This window comes from Girardinichthys multiradiatus, chromosome 18 (assembly GCF_021462225.1).
Source record: "Girardinichthys multiradiatus isolate DD_20200921_A chromosome 18, DD_fGirMul_XY1, whole genome shotgun sequence".
NCBI classification, from domain to species: domain Eukaryota; kingdom Metazoa; phylum Chordata; class Actinopteri; order Cyprinodontiformes; family Goodeidae; genus Girardinichthys; species Girardinichthys multiradiatus.
The window spans coordinates 30,096,441-30,110,290 of NC_061810.1; the positions used below are offsets into that span (position 1 = coordinate 30,096,441).

A 13,850-nucleotide genomic window follows, 5' to 3' on the forward strand; every position below is an offset into this window, starting at 1 on the left:
CTGTTGATGAGCTTCAAGAGGTAGTCACCTGAAATGGTTTTCACTTCACAGGTGTGCCCTGTCAGATTTAAAGAGTGGGATTTCAAGTCTTATTAATGGGGTTGGAACCATCAGTTGTGTTGTGCAGGAGGTGGATATAGTACACAGCTGTTAGTCCTACTGAATAGACTGTTAGAATTTGTATTATGGCAAGAAAAAAGCAGCTTAGTGAAGAAAAACGAGTGGCCTTCATTACTTTAAGAAATGAAGGTCAGTCAGACTGAACAATTGGGAAAACTTTGAAAGTGTCCCCAAGTGCAGTCGCAAAAACCATCAAGCGCTACAAAGAAACTGGCTCACATGAGGACCGCCCCAGGAAAGGAAGACTAAGAGTCACCTCTGCTCCGGACGATAAGTTCATCCAAGTCACCAGCCTCAGAAATCACAGGTTAACAGCAGCTCAGATTAGAGAACAGGGTAATGCCACACAGAGTTCTAGCAGCAGACACATCTCTAGAACAACTGTTAAGAGGAGACTGTGTGAATCAGGCCTTCATGGTAAAATAGCTGCTAGGAAACCACTGCTGAGGACAGGCAACAAGCAGAAGAGACTTGTTTGGGGTAAAGAACACAAAGAATGGACATTAGACCAGTGGAAATCTGTGCTTTGGTCTGATGAGTCCAAGTTTGAGATCTTTGGTTCCAACCACCGTATCTTTGTGCTGTGCAGAAGAGGTGAACCGATGGACTCTACATGCCTGGTTCCCACCGTGAAGCATGGAGGAGGAGGTGTGATGGTGCTTTGCTGGTGACACTGTTGGGGATTTATTCAAAATCCCCAGGATCTGCACTTATTTTCATTGGAAATAACTGCAGAACCTGATTTGTGTTTGGACTGTTTTGATCCTGTGAAGCTTCCTGAGTTATCAGAAATATTAGCTTCATCTAAACCTTCAACTTGTATGTTAGACCCAATCCCAACCAAATTATTTAAGGAAGTGTTCCCTCTGATTACCAGCCCCATTTTAGATATGATTAATCTATCCTTAGTAAATGAATATGTACCACAGGCTTTTAAGTTAGCTGTAATTAAACCTTTACTTAAGAAACCTTTGCTTGATCGAGATGACTTGAAAAATGACAGACCTATATCCAATTTTCCATTCTTATCTAAAATTCTTGAGTAAATTGTTGCTAATCAAATGTGTGAGCATTTATACAGCAATGACCTGTTTGAAGAGTTTCAGTCAGGTTTCAGAGCTCATCATAGCACTGAAACAGCTCTGATGAAAGTCACTAATGATATTCTTATGGCCTCAGATAATGGACTTGTGTCTGTTCTGGTTCTGTTAGATCTCAGTGCTGCATTTGATACAGTCGATCACAATATTCTCTTAGAAAGGCTGGAATATGCTTTAGGGATCAGGGGAACAGCGCTAGGCTGGTTTAAAACTTATCTGTCTGACAGATTCCAGTTTGTTCATGTAAATGATAAATCATCTTTAAACTCCAGGGTTAATTGTTGAGTACCACAGAGTTCAGTACTTGGGCCAATTCTCTTTACTATATATATGCTTCCAATAGGTCAAATGATCAGGCAGCATAGGATACATTTTCACTGTTACGCTGATGATACTCAGCTTTACTTATCCATAAATCCTGTTGAGCCCAACCAGTTAGATAGACTACAAGCATGTCTTGAAGATATAAAAACTTGGATGACGTTAAATTTTTTGCTTCTAAATTCAGACAAGACAGAAGTTGTTGTCTTCGGACCGGAGTCTTTAAAAAAGAAACTGCTTAGTCAATCACTTAACCTGGATGGCATTAAATTGACCTCCGGTAATAAAATAAAAAACCTTGGTGCTATTTTTGACCAGGACATGTCATTTAAATCCCATATTAAACAGGTTTCTAGGATTTCCTTCTTTCATCTCCAGAACATTGCCAAAATTAGAAATATCCTATCTAGGAGTGACGCTGAAAAACTAGTCCATGCATTTGTTACTTCAAGGCTGGACTATTGTAATTCGTTACTATCAGGATGTCCACAAAATGCAGTTAAAAGCCTTCAGCTGATTCAAAATGCTGCAGCAAGAGTTCTGATGAAAATTAAAAAGAGAGATCGTATTTCTCCTATTTTAGCTTCCCTTCATTGGCTCCCTGTTAAGTCCAGAATAGAATTAAAAATTCTCCTCCTCACATATAAAGCCCTTAATGATCTAGCTCCATCATACATCAGAGATCTGATTGTTCCATATGTTCCTAACAGAGCACTTCGTTCTCTGACTGCAGGTTTACTGGAGGTTCCTAGAGTCTCTAGAAGTAGAATGGGAGGCAGATCCTTTAGTTATCAGCTCCTCTCCTGTGGAACCAGCTTCCAGTTTTAATCCGTGAGGCAGACACCCTGTCTACTTTTAAGGCTAGGCTTAAAACTTTCCTTTTTGATAAAGCTTATAGTTAGAGTGGCTTAGGTTATCCTGAGCTATCTTTCTTATTTTTTACCTCCGTCTTCTTCCCTCCCTGTTGGTTGGAGTAAGGGGGAGTCAGGTTTAGCCTAAACCGGCTCAGTTATGGTTGAGGTTCAAACACACCCTCCATTTCTGCTACCTGTGCTACCTGTGCTCCATTTCTGCTACATCACTTCTCTTTTCCAATGATTATAATCAGTCTGACAGAGGGAGGTATCCCAATCATTGTGGTTTTTAGTATAACAATGACCATCAGTGGGACCCTTTGTGAGGTGCCTTGAGACAACATTGTTGTAAATAAGCGCCGTTTGACTAAATAATCTGAACTGAAACTATCTGTGTAGTTATGATGCTATAGGCTTAGGCTGCTGGAGGACATAACGACTACTTTCACCCTCTTCGCTACATTCTCACACTACTCTCCAATTTTGCATTATTTGCTGTTATTTCAGCTTTTAACCTTGTTCTCTCTTTTCTCTTCCTAGAAGCTACACCTGGCCTGGCTCTGTGTCTGCCTGTGACACCTTTCTGGAGAGGGGAATCGTCCGAGCTTCTGCTGGCAACAACTTAATGCTCACCCTCTACCGATGATCCACATAGCCCTGTCTTTTAGTGTCTAACCCTTTCTCTCTCCTAGACATGGAAATTGACTGAGCTTTTACTGTAACTAATTATATGTGCTCTCTTTCAAACTCTAACCTTGAAAACTGGCTCAGAGTTTATCTGTTCTTTCTTTCTAGGTGAAACGACTAAAGGAGCTACATCCATTAACATTTACTTTTCCTTCCCATAGAAAGTACTCCTGGATCAGTGCTTCTTTGTTCTTTTTGTGTCTCTGCTCTGTTCTCTCAAACCCCCAGTAGGTCGTGGCAGATGGCCGCTCACACTGAGCCTGGTTCTGCTGGAGGTTTCTTCCTGTTAAAAGGGAGTTTTTCCTCTCCACTGTCGCTACATGCATGCTCAGTATGAGGGATTTCTGCAAAGTCAACGCCAGTGACTGTCCACTGTCTCTACATGCTCATCCGGGAGGAGGGAATGCTGCAAGTCACTGACTGGATGCAATCTGCTGGGTTTCCTTACATAGAAAAACTTTTTATCCAATTTGAATAAAAAGCTAACTCCGACTGCACTGTTCAATTGTTAGGATTAATTGGAATGTATGTACCTGACTGTTGTGAAGTGCCTTGAGACAACATGTGTTGTGAATTGGCGCTATATAAATAAAACTGAATTGAATTGAATTAAATTGAAAATTGAAGGCATACTGAACCAGCATGGCTACCACAGCATCTTGCAGCAGCATGCTATTCCATCCGGTTTGTGTTTAGTTGGACCATCATTTATTTTTCAACAGGACAATGACCCCAAACACACCTCCAGGCTGTGTAAGGGCTATTTGAGCAAGAAGGACTGTGACTGTCCACTGTCTCTGGTGCTGTGCCAGATGACCTGGCCTCCACAGTCATCGGACCTGAACCCAATCAAGATGGTTTGGGGTGAGCTGGACTGCAGAATAAAGGCAAAAGGGCCAACAAGTGCTAAGCATCTCTGGGAACTCCTTCAAGACTGTTGGAAAACGATTTCAGGTGACTACCTCTTGAAGCTCATCAACAGAATGCCAAGAGTGTGCGTAGCAGTAATCTAAGCAAAAGGTGACTACTTTGAAGAACCTAGAATATAAGACATATTTTCAGTTGTTTCACACTTTTTTGTTCAGTATATAATTCCACATGTGTTAATTCATAGTTTTGATGCCTTCAGTGTGAAGCTACAATATTCATAGCCATGAAAATAAAGAAAACTCTTTGAATGAAAAGGTGTGTCCAAACTTTTGGTCTTTACTGTGTGTGTATATATATATTCGCGTGTTCCTTAACAGAACAGAAACAAAAGAGCCACTCACAATATGGCAACTCACGCGTTTATTTTGTAGAGTACGTCGTAGGTGGAACCTAAACAGTCCACATTTGTTGTACCCGGATGGTTTATTCGCTTGTACGACCTGTCCTTGGTTTTCTACGGGGAGGTGACAGCTAAACCTAAGGACTGCATAGGCAATAGATCACCGAAACACCTTCGCATAGTAGATTAAGTGTCGTCATGGGGTTTGTTCCAGACGAGGGGAAGTCTCTCGCTCCACCGGGAATCGTGAACAGGAACTCGGTATGGCTGTCCGGTATGGGCTGGGTCTCCGCGATGCTCCAAAATGCCATCAACCATAGGCCGCCTCTGAAATCAGGTTAGCATTATTGTTGCTGTCTTTGCCTGCAAAGAAAGTCAACGCATTGTGTTGTGTGCTGGACGTTTAACTTCAACGTTGTTGTTCATTTTTGTTTTAGATTGCTATTGTCTAGCGTCGTTTTATTTGTGTAAGTTTATCGTTTAAAAGGTGTTTTGATTTCTATGTCCCCAGGCCAGGTTGACCATTCGCCAATTCCTATCCCCATTTCGTTTCTGCATGATGCCATTTGTACGGAGCCCGCGAGGGAACATAGGGGATTTGTTTTTTCTTTTGCGTCCCCACGCAATACTTTTGCGTTCGCTCGCAAAAGTTGTTAATCACCTTGAGAAAGCTGTGCATTTTGGAATAGCAGCACATTTGAGAAACTGCTCACAAAACAAACAGCACTGATATGGCATTGATATGGTTTATTTGTCATATGCAGGTTAACACGCAGTCAACAATGCGATTAAATGGATAAGAAGAACCGTTCAAATCACTATAAAAACAAAAGTGGCGTGCAAAAAAAGTACACATCGTGCAACAGTAATAAGCAAACAAAATGTCACAGATGTGGTTTCGTGCAGTATTATTGTCCAGAGTTCAGCAGTTTGACAGCATTGTGGATAATAAATGTCTTTAAGTCTGATTGAAGATCCTTTTATTTAAGGCCGATTTAAAAATAAAACTAAAATCTCAAAAACTGGTCTCCCACAAAATATTGCGTGAGAACGCAAAGACTGTTGCGTGAGAAGGCAAAAAGTATAGCGTGGGAATGCAAAAGTATTGCGTGGGTACGCAAAAGAAAAAAATTCCCCCATGTCCCCTCCCGGGCTCCGTACGTTTGTACCGGTAAAAACAATATTTTGTGCCCATGTACTTATTGCTTATCATATTATTTTTAGAGCTGAGGGTTTTATGGATTTATAATGATAAATAACCAATTGTCCAATTAGTTTATTTTTTCAAACCTGTGTAGTTTAGCTCTGATCTTCCGACTTGTTAAATATTCCAGATCATGATCACTGATCAAACCAATCAAACTCTAATCTGCTGCTGTTAGACACCAATTATTGGAAATATAACCAGAGTTCCTAATGGTACACTAGAAGTGGATCATAGAAAACCACGTTGAATCTTAGATGGTCAAAGCTGGTACGGAGCCTCCCCATGCATACGGCAACATGAAACACTGAAGGTAATTATAGTATATTTGTTCTAGTTTTTTTTTTTTTTTTTTTTTTTTAGGTGTTCATCGGCAAGTTCTTCTGGCAACTATTGGCTGGTTCATCGGTTATCATATTACAAAATATGAAAACTACACCTACGCTAGGCTGGACAGAGACATGAATGAGTATATTAAACTCCACCCAGAGAGATTTGAACCTAAAGGTTTGTCATGTTTTCAGAGTTTCTCTCCTTTCTTCATACACATATTCAGAAATTATGTTTTAAAATGCAGCAGACATGTCTATAACATGTTAGGCGGTGTGGTGTGGATGTGTATTTGGTTGTACAGATGTTGTAATTTTTGCCTAGACAGTTTTCATTAATTATTTTTTATTATTACTTTATCCTCATTTGTAAGTCGCTTTAGATAAAGTCTGCCAAATGCATAAACATTAAACATCATTAGACATTCTATTTTAGAATTATAATTCTGATTGAAGCTGTACTTTAAACCCTGAGTGCTTATATTTGTGTACTAAAGTTCTTTCTCCATTTGTTTAATCTCACCAGAAAAAAAGACCTTTGCAGAGATTGTCGAGCCGTTCCATCCTGTGCGCTAAGTCTCTGGTTATCATGGGAATAAACGGAAGGAAAGCGAGAGGACAGACTCTTTTGTTAGGCAGCCTTTTTGTGAAATCTGTCCTGTATTGTGTGAACTATGATGATGTAAATAAAATAAATAATTAACCAACTTTATAATTTTCTTAATGTAGTGTGTGACCCAATAAGGTTTTTTTTTTTTTTTGTATTTATTTACAAACCATAAGATTCTTAAGTTAATCCTGGTTCTTTACTACTATTATTCTTTCGGCTGTACCAGTTGGGCTTTTACTGGCTAAGACCACTTTTATAATTTTGAAAGAAGTTTGATCTGCCGATTTCGATTTTGTCCCATTTCAGTTTTCTTACTAAGGTTTATAACACACTAAAACGTATTTTAATTGGAACTGTAACAAGCAATCAGCCAAAATGTGGAATTGGCAAATTTGAACTTATCTGTCCTTAGTGGGTCATTGTCAGATGAAATACTTAGAAATGTGACTTTTGTTTTTTTACCTATTAAGTGCTTTCAAACTGAGAAAATCTACTAATTTAATAAAATTGGATAAAGGTTAGGAAAATATGTGTCAATGCATAAACTGGGACAATATATTGTAATTAATATTTTTTTCTCTAGTCCTTAGAATAAAGAAATTGAGTTACTAAATTAGACCTTCCAGAAAACTGAACATTGATTTCAGAGCAGATCCTCTGATTGGTGCATCTCTTGTTTAAATTCTACAATTAAATGGAAGAAACCATGAGAAGACAAAGATGTGCTGCAGTTTTCTTGTTAGAGATTAGGGTTTTAAATTCAATGAAGGGATTAGAAATTTTCCCCATTTATGCTTTAAAACACATGTCCTGATTTTTTCTCTTGATTTTTAATAAGCTTGAAGTGCACCAAAGAAAATGCTGTTTGTTGTTGAATTTACAAACTGAAAAAAGTGAAAACTTCTAGCTTGGATGCATTTAAAGATCAGGAAAAAAAATCAGATTTTTCACTATTTGCTGATCACTGGTTTATTGGTGTATCAGTTATTATAAATACTTATACCTTTTATCAATATCATGAATACAAATTAGCTACTCACCACCAGCAAATGAAAAACTACAAGTTGTCAGGTTTGGCCAAGTACATTTATTCCATATTTATGAAGTTTAAACCTTTAGGCCCAGGAAAGAAACTCTTACAGCCATTACAAACAATAGATATGGTTTAATGTCTACAAACAAATGTTTTGACATTAATTTGCCAAACCAATTATGTCCAAGTATTTCTCAGTGAGGCCCCTAGTCTTCTTAATGAGGTCGCTCATCACAGAAAACAGTCCTCTTAGATGGAAGAGAAACAATGCTTCAGGATCAGCATCCACAGAAGGCTCAAGAGTCTTGTTGAATGTGGTGTTCTTGCCCTTGTGATCATCCAGGAGTATCAGGCTGCTCTCCACTGTGTTTCGAATGGCCTTCAGCATCAAGTAGTTGGCATAGAGATCTCTGCAGGTCTCATCCGCTGCTTCACAGCCTGAGGGTACATCTCGCAGCAGACTTGGCAAGAGGATGGTCTTCTCCATTTCGCTGACAGCTGAGCTGTATCGCTTCAGAGTCAGAAGCAAGCTGTTTCTGTTGAATTTGACTTCAGCCGACTGCATGATTCAGGTGGATGTGGATGGCTGTTCCCGAGCTGTGGTGGTAGACAGCAGGTAGATGGATGCAGTGCAAGCCTGCATTTTAAATGATGAGCTAAGGTGGGTTGGTCAATGTGCTCATCGTATGATGCAATTACATCATACGATGTATTCAGGCAACATATGGGTGTTATTTGGAGTCAAACCTTATCTTTATTTGCTTTACACAACACAGTTTGAGATTGTCTCATTTTGTATCTGCAAGTGCCAAAATGTGCCACTGTGAAATCATTAACCATGACAGGCATGATATTTCAATGACCTTAGAACATGGGCTAATGAGTTTACATTGACCTAAAGTTGTTCAACTTGCGAACAAAAATACTTTGGACAGTAAGTGTTTAAAATTAAAATGTGGGAAGCAAATCCAGGAAATCACTATGTCTAGCAGCAAACAAATGTTTTTAGATCTGCAGACAGTTCAAGTTATGTAGGGTGATTTAAAACATTGTCAAAACAGATGTTTGTATTGTGCAACAAATGCTATACTAAAAACCTGTTTTGAATGACATGACAATTCATGTATCATGAAATGTTTTGAACACAAAGGAGTTCGTTACCTTCTCTAAAAGCAAAAAAGGTTTTGTAATAGTTTACAATGATCACAAGAGGGCAACCTTGAGCTCTTTTAGCTTCAAAAGGTCTTAAAGAGATCGTTCAGAATTTCTGAAGTGAAGTTGTGTTTAAAGGTTCTAAATAGTTACCTTACCTTAGTTGAGAACTCTCTTGGCATCTTCATCAAATTTAAATACAGATATGTTAGACCCTGAAGCTGAGGAGAACAGTTAGTCTGAGAGAGATCAAGACCAAACAGATTTCCATTGTTGTAGAACAACTACAATCTAGAACATGTCAGAAAGTTTCATGTAAATGGCATTTAATGAACCTTGAAACCAAAACCACATATTGTCAAAATAAGATGAGATCTTTCCATATAATCCATGCAACATTCAGTAACTGCTACAGTTAAATCTATAAAAACTACAATAAATATCCTTTGGTGTAATCCATGCAATAATTATTAAAATACACAGTTGAAGCAGTAGAGAGTGAAGCAAGCATATTTTCATATTCCAGAACTGACAGACTGGAGGCCTGTGTGGAGCCACATATTTCCTGCCATATATTATCTGTCTTATCTTTTGCAAAAATAGAATCAAGTGTATCCAAAGAAATGATGTATGATGATTTTACATTCTTTCACATGTATTAAATGAAATTAGTAATCTTTGATTATAAAGTTAAAAGATGTATGATTGAAATGTGGTTAAGAACTGAGAGTTAAAGTAAAAAACATTAAGGGTTGACATTCTCAATCAGCTATATATGAAAGAGATATAACGTTAATCATTTGTGAAGCATGAATAAAAAGAATGAAGTAATGGTTTTAAACTGTAAATGAAGAAAACACTGTAAATAAAAATTTGAGCAGCACCGATGTAAGAAATAAAGCCTCTGTTTAAGAGGAAGTATAATGTTGAGTGAGACAGGAATAGAGTAGATGTTCAGGAATTGGGGAAGTGAGAGCTGTAGCTTACAGCATAAGGCTGATGACTGAGGCAGGGGCGCAGATCAAAGAAGAGGCCAGCAGACAGCTCAGGACTGAGATGATGGTGGAATGTCTGATATGGACACGACTCGGGAAATTCCAGAAAAAAAGATCACCTTATGTCACAGGTGACCAATGGGACAGCCATGGCAACAACCACTGGCCAATGAGCACAAAGAGTTTGGTGGAAATGCTCTATAAAATGGGCAAGAATAGAGGAACTAGTTGGTTGTTTCCTCGCAGAAAACCAGTGAACAAGATCGGAGAGACGCTACAGATGAATCAGAGGACCAGAGACACAGCCCAGCTGATCGACTGCATTAAAAGGAGGATCAACTCGTTTGCCTTAGAAGGGCTGTGCCACAAGATTAAGAATCTGATTTCATCTAAAGCCTTTTTATCCAGACAACAGAAGTGAACTTGATCGGTGAACAGCTGATTCCTCTAAGTTTCAGGCTTCTGGAAGTCCTGAATCAACCTCATTTATGTCTCCAGGCTTCCTTCAACTCTTCAGCCTCTGGAAGCTACTGTCTTCGGAGATATATAACAACAAAGATCCTGTTTAACCATCGAAGCCTGGAGCATCAGTGCCTGCCACCTAAAGGAAGAAAACTGAAGATTAAGTTGTATTCTCTTCAAGAAATCACTCGTTGTTACCAGAAGAATCTTCTCCATCAGGTGCATGGATGAGCCTCCGTCTTCAAAGCCTCTCCAAACTTACCAGTTTCAGCATCAGGGAAAGACAGGTTGAGTTGATTGATTCATTCTATTATTGAAATTATTTTGTGTTGCCGAATTAAGCTGTTACTGACACCTGCAAAAGCGTTACTAATTAAAAAAAGCATATACAATTCTAGTTAAATCGTGGACATTCAATTATTTGAGTCACCGTATTGTTGGTTTTTCATTGGTGGTAAAAAGTCTTGTTGCCTGGTGCCAAGATATTTTAGGAGGTTTTTATTGGTAGCCTTAGCCAAGTTTGTTAAAACAGCGCCCTTGGGGCTCGTGCCGAGCCACTAAAATTAACCTAGCCCATATACAAAGAGCCAGTTGTAAAATTAGGGAATGAGCAGCCGTGAACAAAAGTGACTGTTGAAAGTGTGGATGACTGCGAGAGGCTACTCGGTCGCCCGGACCTCCGGTTGAAGAAGGGCGAGACTTTTGTATGAAGGCTGTCAGAGGCTAGGCGAGTCATTTTCCGACACCAGCTTAAACAGAACTTTCAGTAAACCTGCTTATTAAGACCTTTCAGGTTTAGGGAAGTCCGGACCCGTTGGATGGAGAGCTGGATTGTGCAATCCCTTTAGACATAGGGAAGTAGGAGGGAGGGGTTAGCTCATCGGACAACGAAAGGTGGCGCCCGAACAGGGACCCTGACAGAGATAAAGGGGCCCCAGAAGAAGGATGCTCAGCAGAGAGACGTGTCTGCCTGAGCACCCTGGACCGACAGCCTGAAAGGGAGTAAGGTTGTCTGTGACTGATAGGGCTATCAGTCACAACCCTCGCAGTAACTGCATAGCGTGCAGGTGAGGATAGGGCTTTATTGAGGGTAGACTGACCAGATCCAGACAGTAAAGCTAGTAGCCAAATAGTCTGAACCCATCCCTACTCGAAGGTACCTCGAGAGGCTTTGGAGACGGACAACTCGAGATGACAAAGACATAGCGATGGACGAAGAGATTGAAATGCAGGAACTGACGGAGCGGGGAGCTGAAGGACCACTCCGGTCAACAGAACAACCAACATCAACACAGTTAGAGCTACACCGCTTCCCTACTGAGGTGCTGCTAGGTGGGGACGGATATTAAACATGGGCTTCATCAGTAAAGAAAAGTTTCCTCAGTTTCAACCAAGAGCAACCAGACGAAACACTGGTGAGTCAGCTAACTAACCACTTCCAAAAGATGAAGTATACTATTGTTCAGAGATAAAACATAGATTTAGACTGGTCGTGATGCCATGCCCCAAGGTAGTCCAGAAGAAGGAAGACATTGGTCAATAGTTACGCTGGTGGATAGGGTTCCTTGAACGGTGGGGACCAGGGAAGCTGATCTCACTGTACAGTCCATCCGAAAAATATGACCCGATTGTAAAGATGGTTGCCAATGACACTGGATTGAATGGGTACCTCACAAACCCCACTGCCAGACCCACTGCAAGACTGAGAGATTATGAACAAGAAATCAGAAAAATGACCCAGTTCATAGAAAAGATGCGAGCCATCCAAGATGACGGCAAAGATAGTTTGCTCGAAGAATGTAGTGAGTATAGCAGACCGGAGCAAAGAGAAAACCACAGAGCTGACTCAGAGGTACCAACTTATGACTTAACAGCAGGAACAGAGAGTGAAGAAGAGGGCAATGAGTCAGAACAGGAGCAAGACCAAAGAGAAGCTGAACCCAGCCAAGGACCAATTATTACCCCCTACATCGTAAGGCCGAAGGGCGACATCCTTCAACGGATTGCTCAGACCAGACAAGAACTGCAAGAGACTGCCAGGCAGGGAGCCCTCTTATCAGCAGCCCTCAAGCGCCACAGGGAAACCCTCCAACGTATGGCCAACACCCCAAGCCACAGGGAGCATGACCCCACACAAAGTAAAGTAAGAGACCTTGCCTTCCAATTTGAACAAGAAGCCAAAGAAAACAGTGCCAGTAACCAACTCAGAATGACAAGAAAGATAGATGTCGAAGAAAAAGAGCCAAGAAAGGTTAGTCAGAAGTCAGACAAGGTCATGATGAGGAAAGTCCTAGGCCACTAGATGCAAGACGAATTTCCCTGCAAAATGGGACCCGACTCTACCAAGTTATCGGAGACCCCTGGGACATAGAGGGAGATGGACTGTTAGTTTTCACAAATAACAACTTCAAGATCCACAATACCAAATTCAGGAAAAGGTTAAGAGCCCAGGCAGGGGAAAATTACAAAAAAGATGTTCGAGAACTGAGAAGACAAGTGAACCAGAACAAAGCAAGCAAAGTGCATCTGACTAGTGGGGCCGACCTCACTTATTATGCTGTCATCCACTCTCCCATTGCCGCTAACAAAAGGGAGAAGACTTGAAAGATTACAGAGAGAAAATGTGGGTAGCCTTGGAAGAAGGACTGAATGCTGCCATCAACCACGGCCTGAGAAGGGTAACAATATGCCTAGATGGACTGAGATCACATGACCTGCCATGGGAGTCGGCAGAAAAAGTAGCCGTTGCAACAGCACACCATGTAGTCAAGGATCTGCTGACAGATGCCTCACTGACCGAAATAGTCATCGTCACTTCCCTTAGCCAGCATGAGAATCGGATGAAGAGAGAGCTGGCGTAAGTATAAAGGATGGATGAGAAGAAGCCGAAAGATCCCCCTCACTTAGAGATACCAAGAATCCAACAAGGGAACGAAATCAAACCACACCCTGATGAAAAACGCTACCTGCACAAGAGTGAGACCAACCAAGTGTGCCGCCTGGAGAAAAGACCAAAATCAGCAAAGAAAGATGCAGCTGCCCCTTCAACCTCCGTGCAGGCTGTGGAACATAGCCTAGATAATGCAGCCTTGAAGATCTAGAGAAAACAGAGCAGGTTCCAACAAAAGATTTAAAAGCAAAGAAGATAAGACAAAATCCAACCCAAGAGGAGCTCCTGAGTCCATTTAAAATGGAGCCCTTGAACCCAGAAAGAGAAGATAGTGAAATCAGTGGCTCGGAAGAAGAAGAACCATCAGAACATGAGACCTCTGGGGCAGAGAGTGATGACAGTGAAAGCCTGTTTTCAATCCCAGTGCAGCCGGCAACCCCTCACAAGCCACTAAAGCAGGACAGAGAAAAGGAGAAAAGAAAGCAGCGGAAGTGTTTGACATCTACCTGGTCTCAGAAAGAATGGCCAGAGACCTGACATAGGGACCGGTTCAAGCATATGATGGCCGTTGAGCGTACATACCAGAAGCTGGACAGAGAGACTACCATATCCCGGCTGTATGGGCTGACCGCCTGGAAGACAAAGTCGAACCCAGGGTAAAAGCAACAGTTGGGGAATGGGCCAACATCCTAATGATGCCATCCTACCACACCCTAGCAACTTATCAGCCCCTGACCAGCAAGTTCAGATGTGCTTATGTTGGAGTTGTGCATGATATGATGTTAAGAAGACTAAATAAAACTGCATACAAGTACACACAAGA

General features: G+C 40.9%; 2 protein-coding genes across 2 annotated transcripts; one reads left to right on the plus strand and one right to left on the minus strand.

The window, feature by feature from the left end:
- Nucleotides 1-4,428: 4,428 nt before the first annotated feature.
- On the plus strand, nucleotides 4,429-6,592 carry ndufc2 (NADH:ubiquinone oxidoreductase subunit C2). Its single transcript, XM_047392094.1, has 3 exons — nucleotides 4,429-4,689; nucleotides 5,920-6,063; nucleotides 6,412-6,592. The coding sequence occupies exons 1-3, from the start codon at nucleotides 4,551-4,553 to the stop codon at nucleotides 6,459-6,461; spliced, it is 333 nt and encodes a 110-aa protein (XP_047248050.1). The 5' UTR covers nucleotides 4,429-4,550; the 3' UTR covers nucleotides 6,462-6,592.
- Nucleotides 6,593-7,562: 970 nt separating this feature from the next.
- LOC124884453 (thyroid hormone responsive) lies at nucleotides 7,563-8,165 on the minus strand. Its single transcript, XM_047392376.1, has one exon. It carries the CDS (start codon nucleotides 8,091-8,093, stop codon nucleotides 7,689-7,691), a length of 405 nt encoding a protein of 134 aa, XP_047248332.1. The 5' UTR covers nucleotides 8,094-8,165; the 3' UTR covers nucleotides 7,563-7,688.
- Between the last annotated feature and the right edge of the window lie 5,685 nt (nucleotides 8,166-13,850).

What these genes read in the sequence shown, in the direction of transcription:
- ndufc2 (XM_047392094.1), top strand. Translation starts at nt 4,551, where the DNA reads ATGGGGTTTGTTCCAGACGAGGGGAAGTCTCTCGCTCCACCGGGAATC. An exon ending in TAGGCCGCCTCTGAAATCAG is followed by an intron (nt 4,690 to 5,919) that starts GTTAGCATTATT and finishes TTTTTTTTTTAG; the next exon opens with GTGTTCATCGGCAAGTTCTT. An exon ending in AGAGAGATTTGAACCTAAAG is followed by an intron (nt 6,064 to 6,411) that starts GTTTGTCATGTT and finishes TAATCTCACCAG; the next exon opens with AAAAAAAGACCTTTGCAGAG.
- LOC124884453 (XM_047392376.1), bottom strand. Translation starts at nt 8,093, where the DNA reads ATGCAGTCGGCTGAAGTCAAATTCAACAGAAACAGCTTGCTTCTGACT.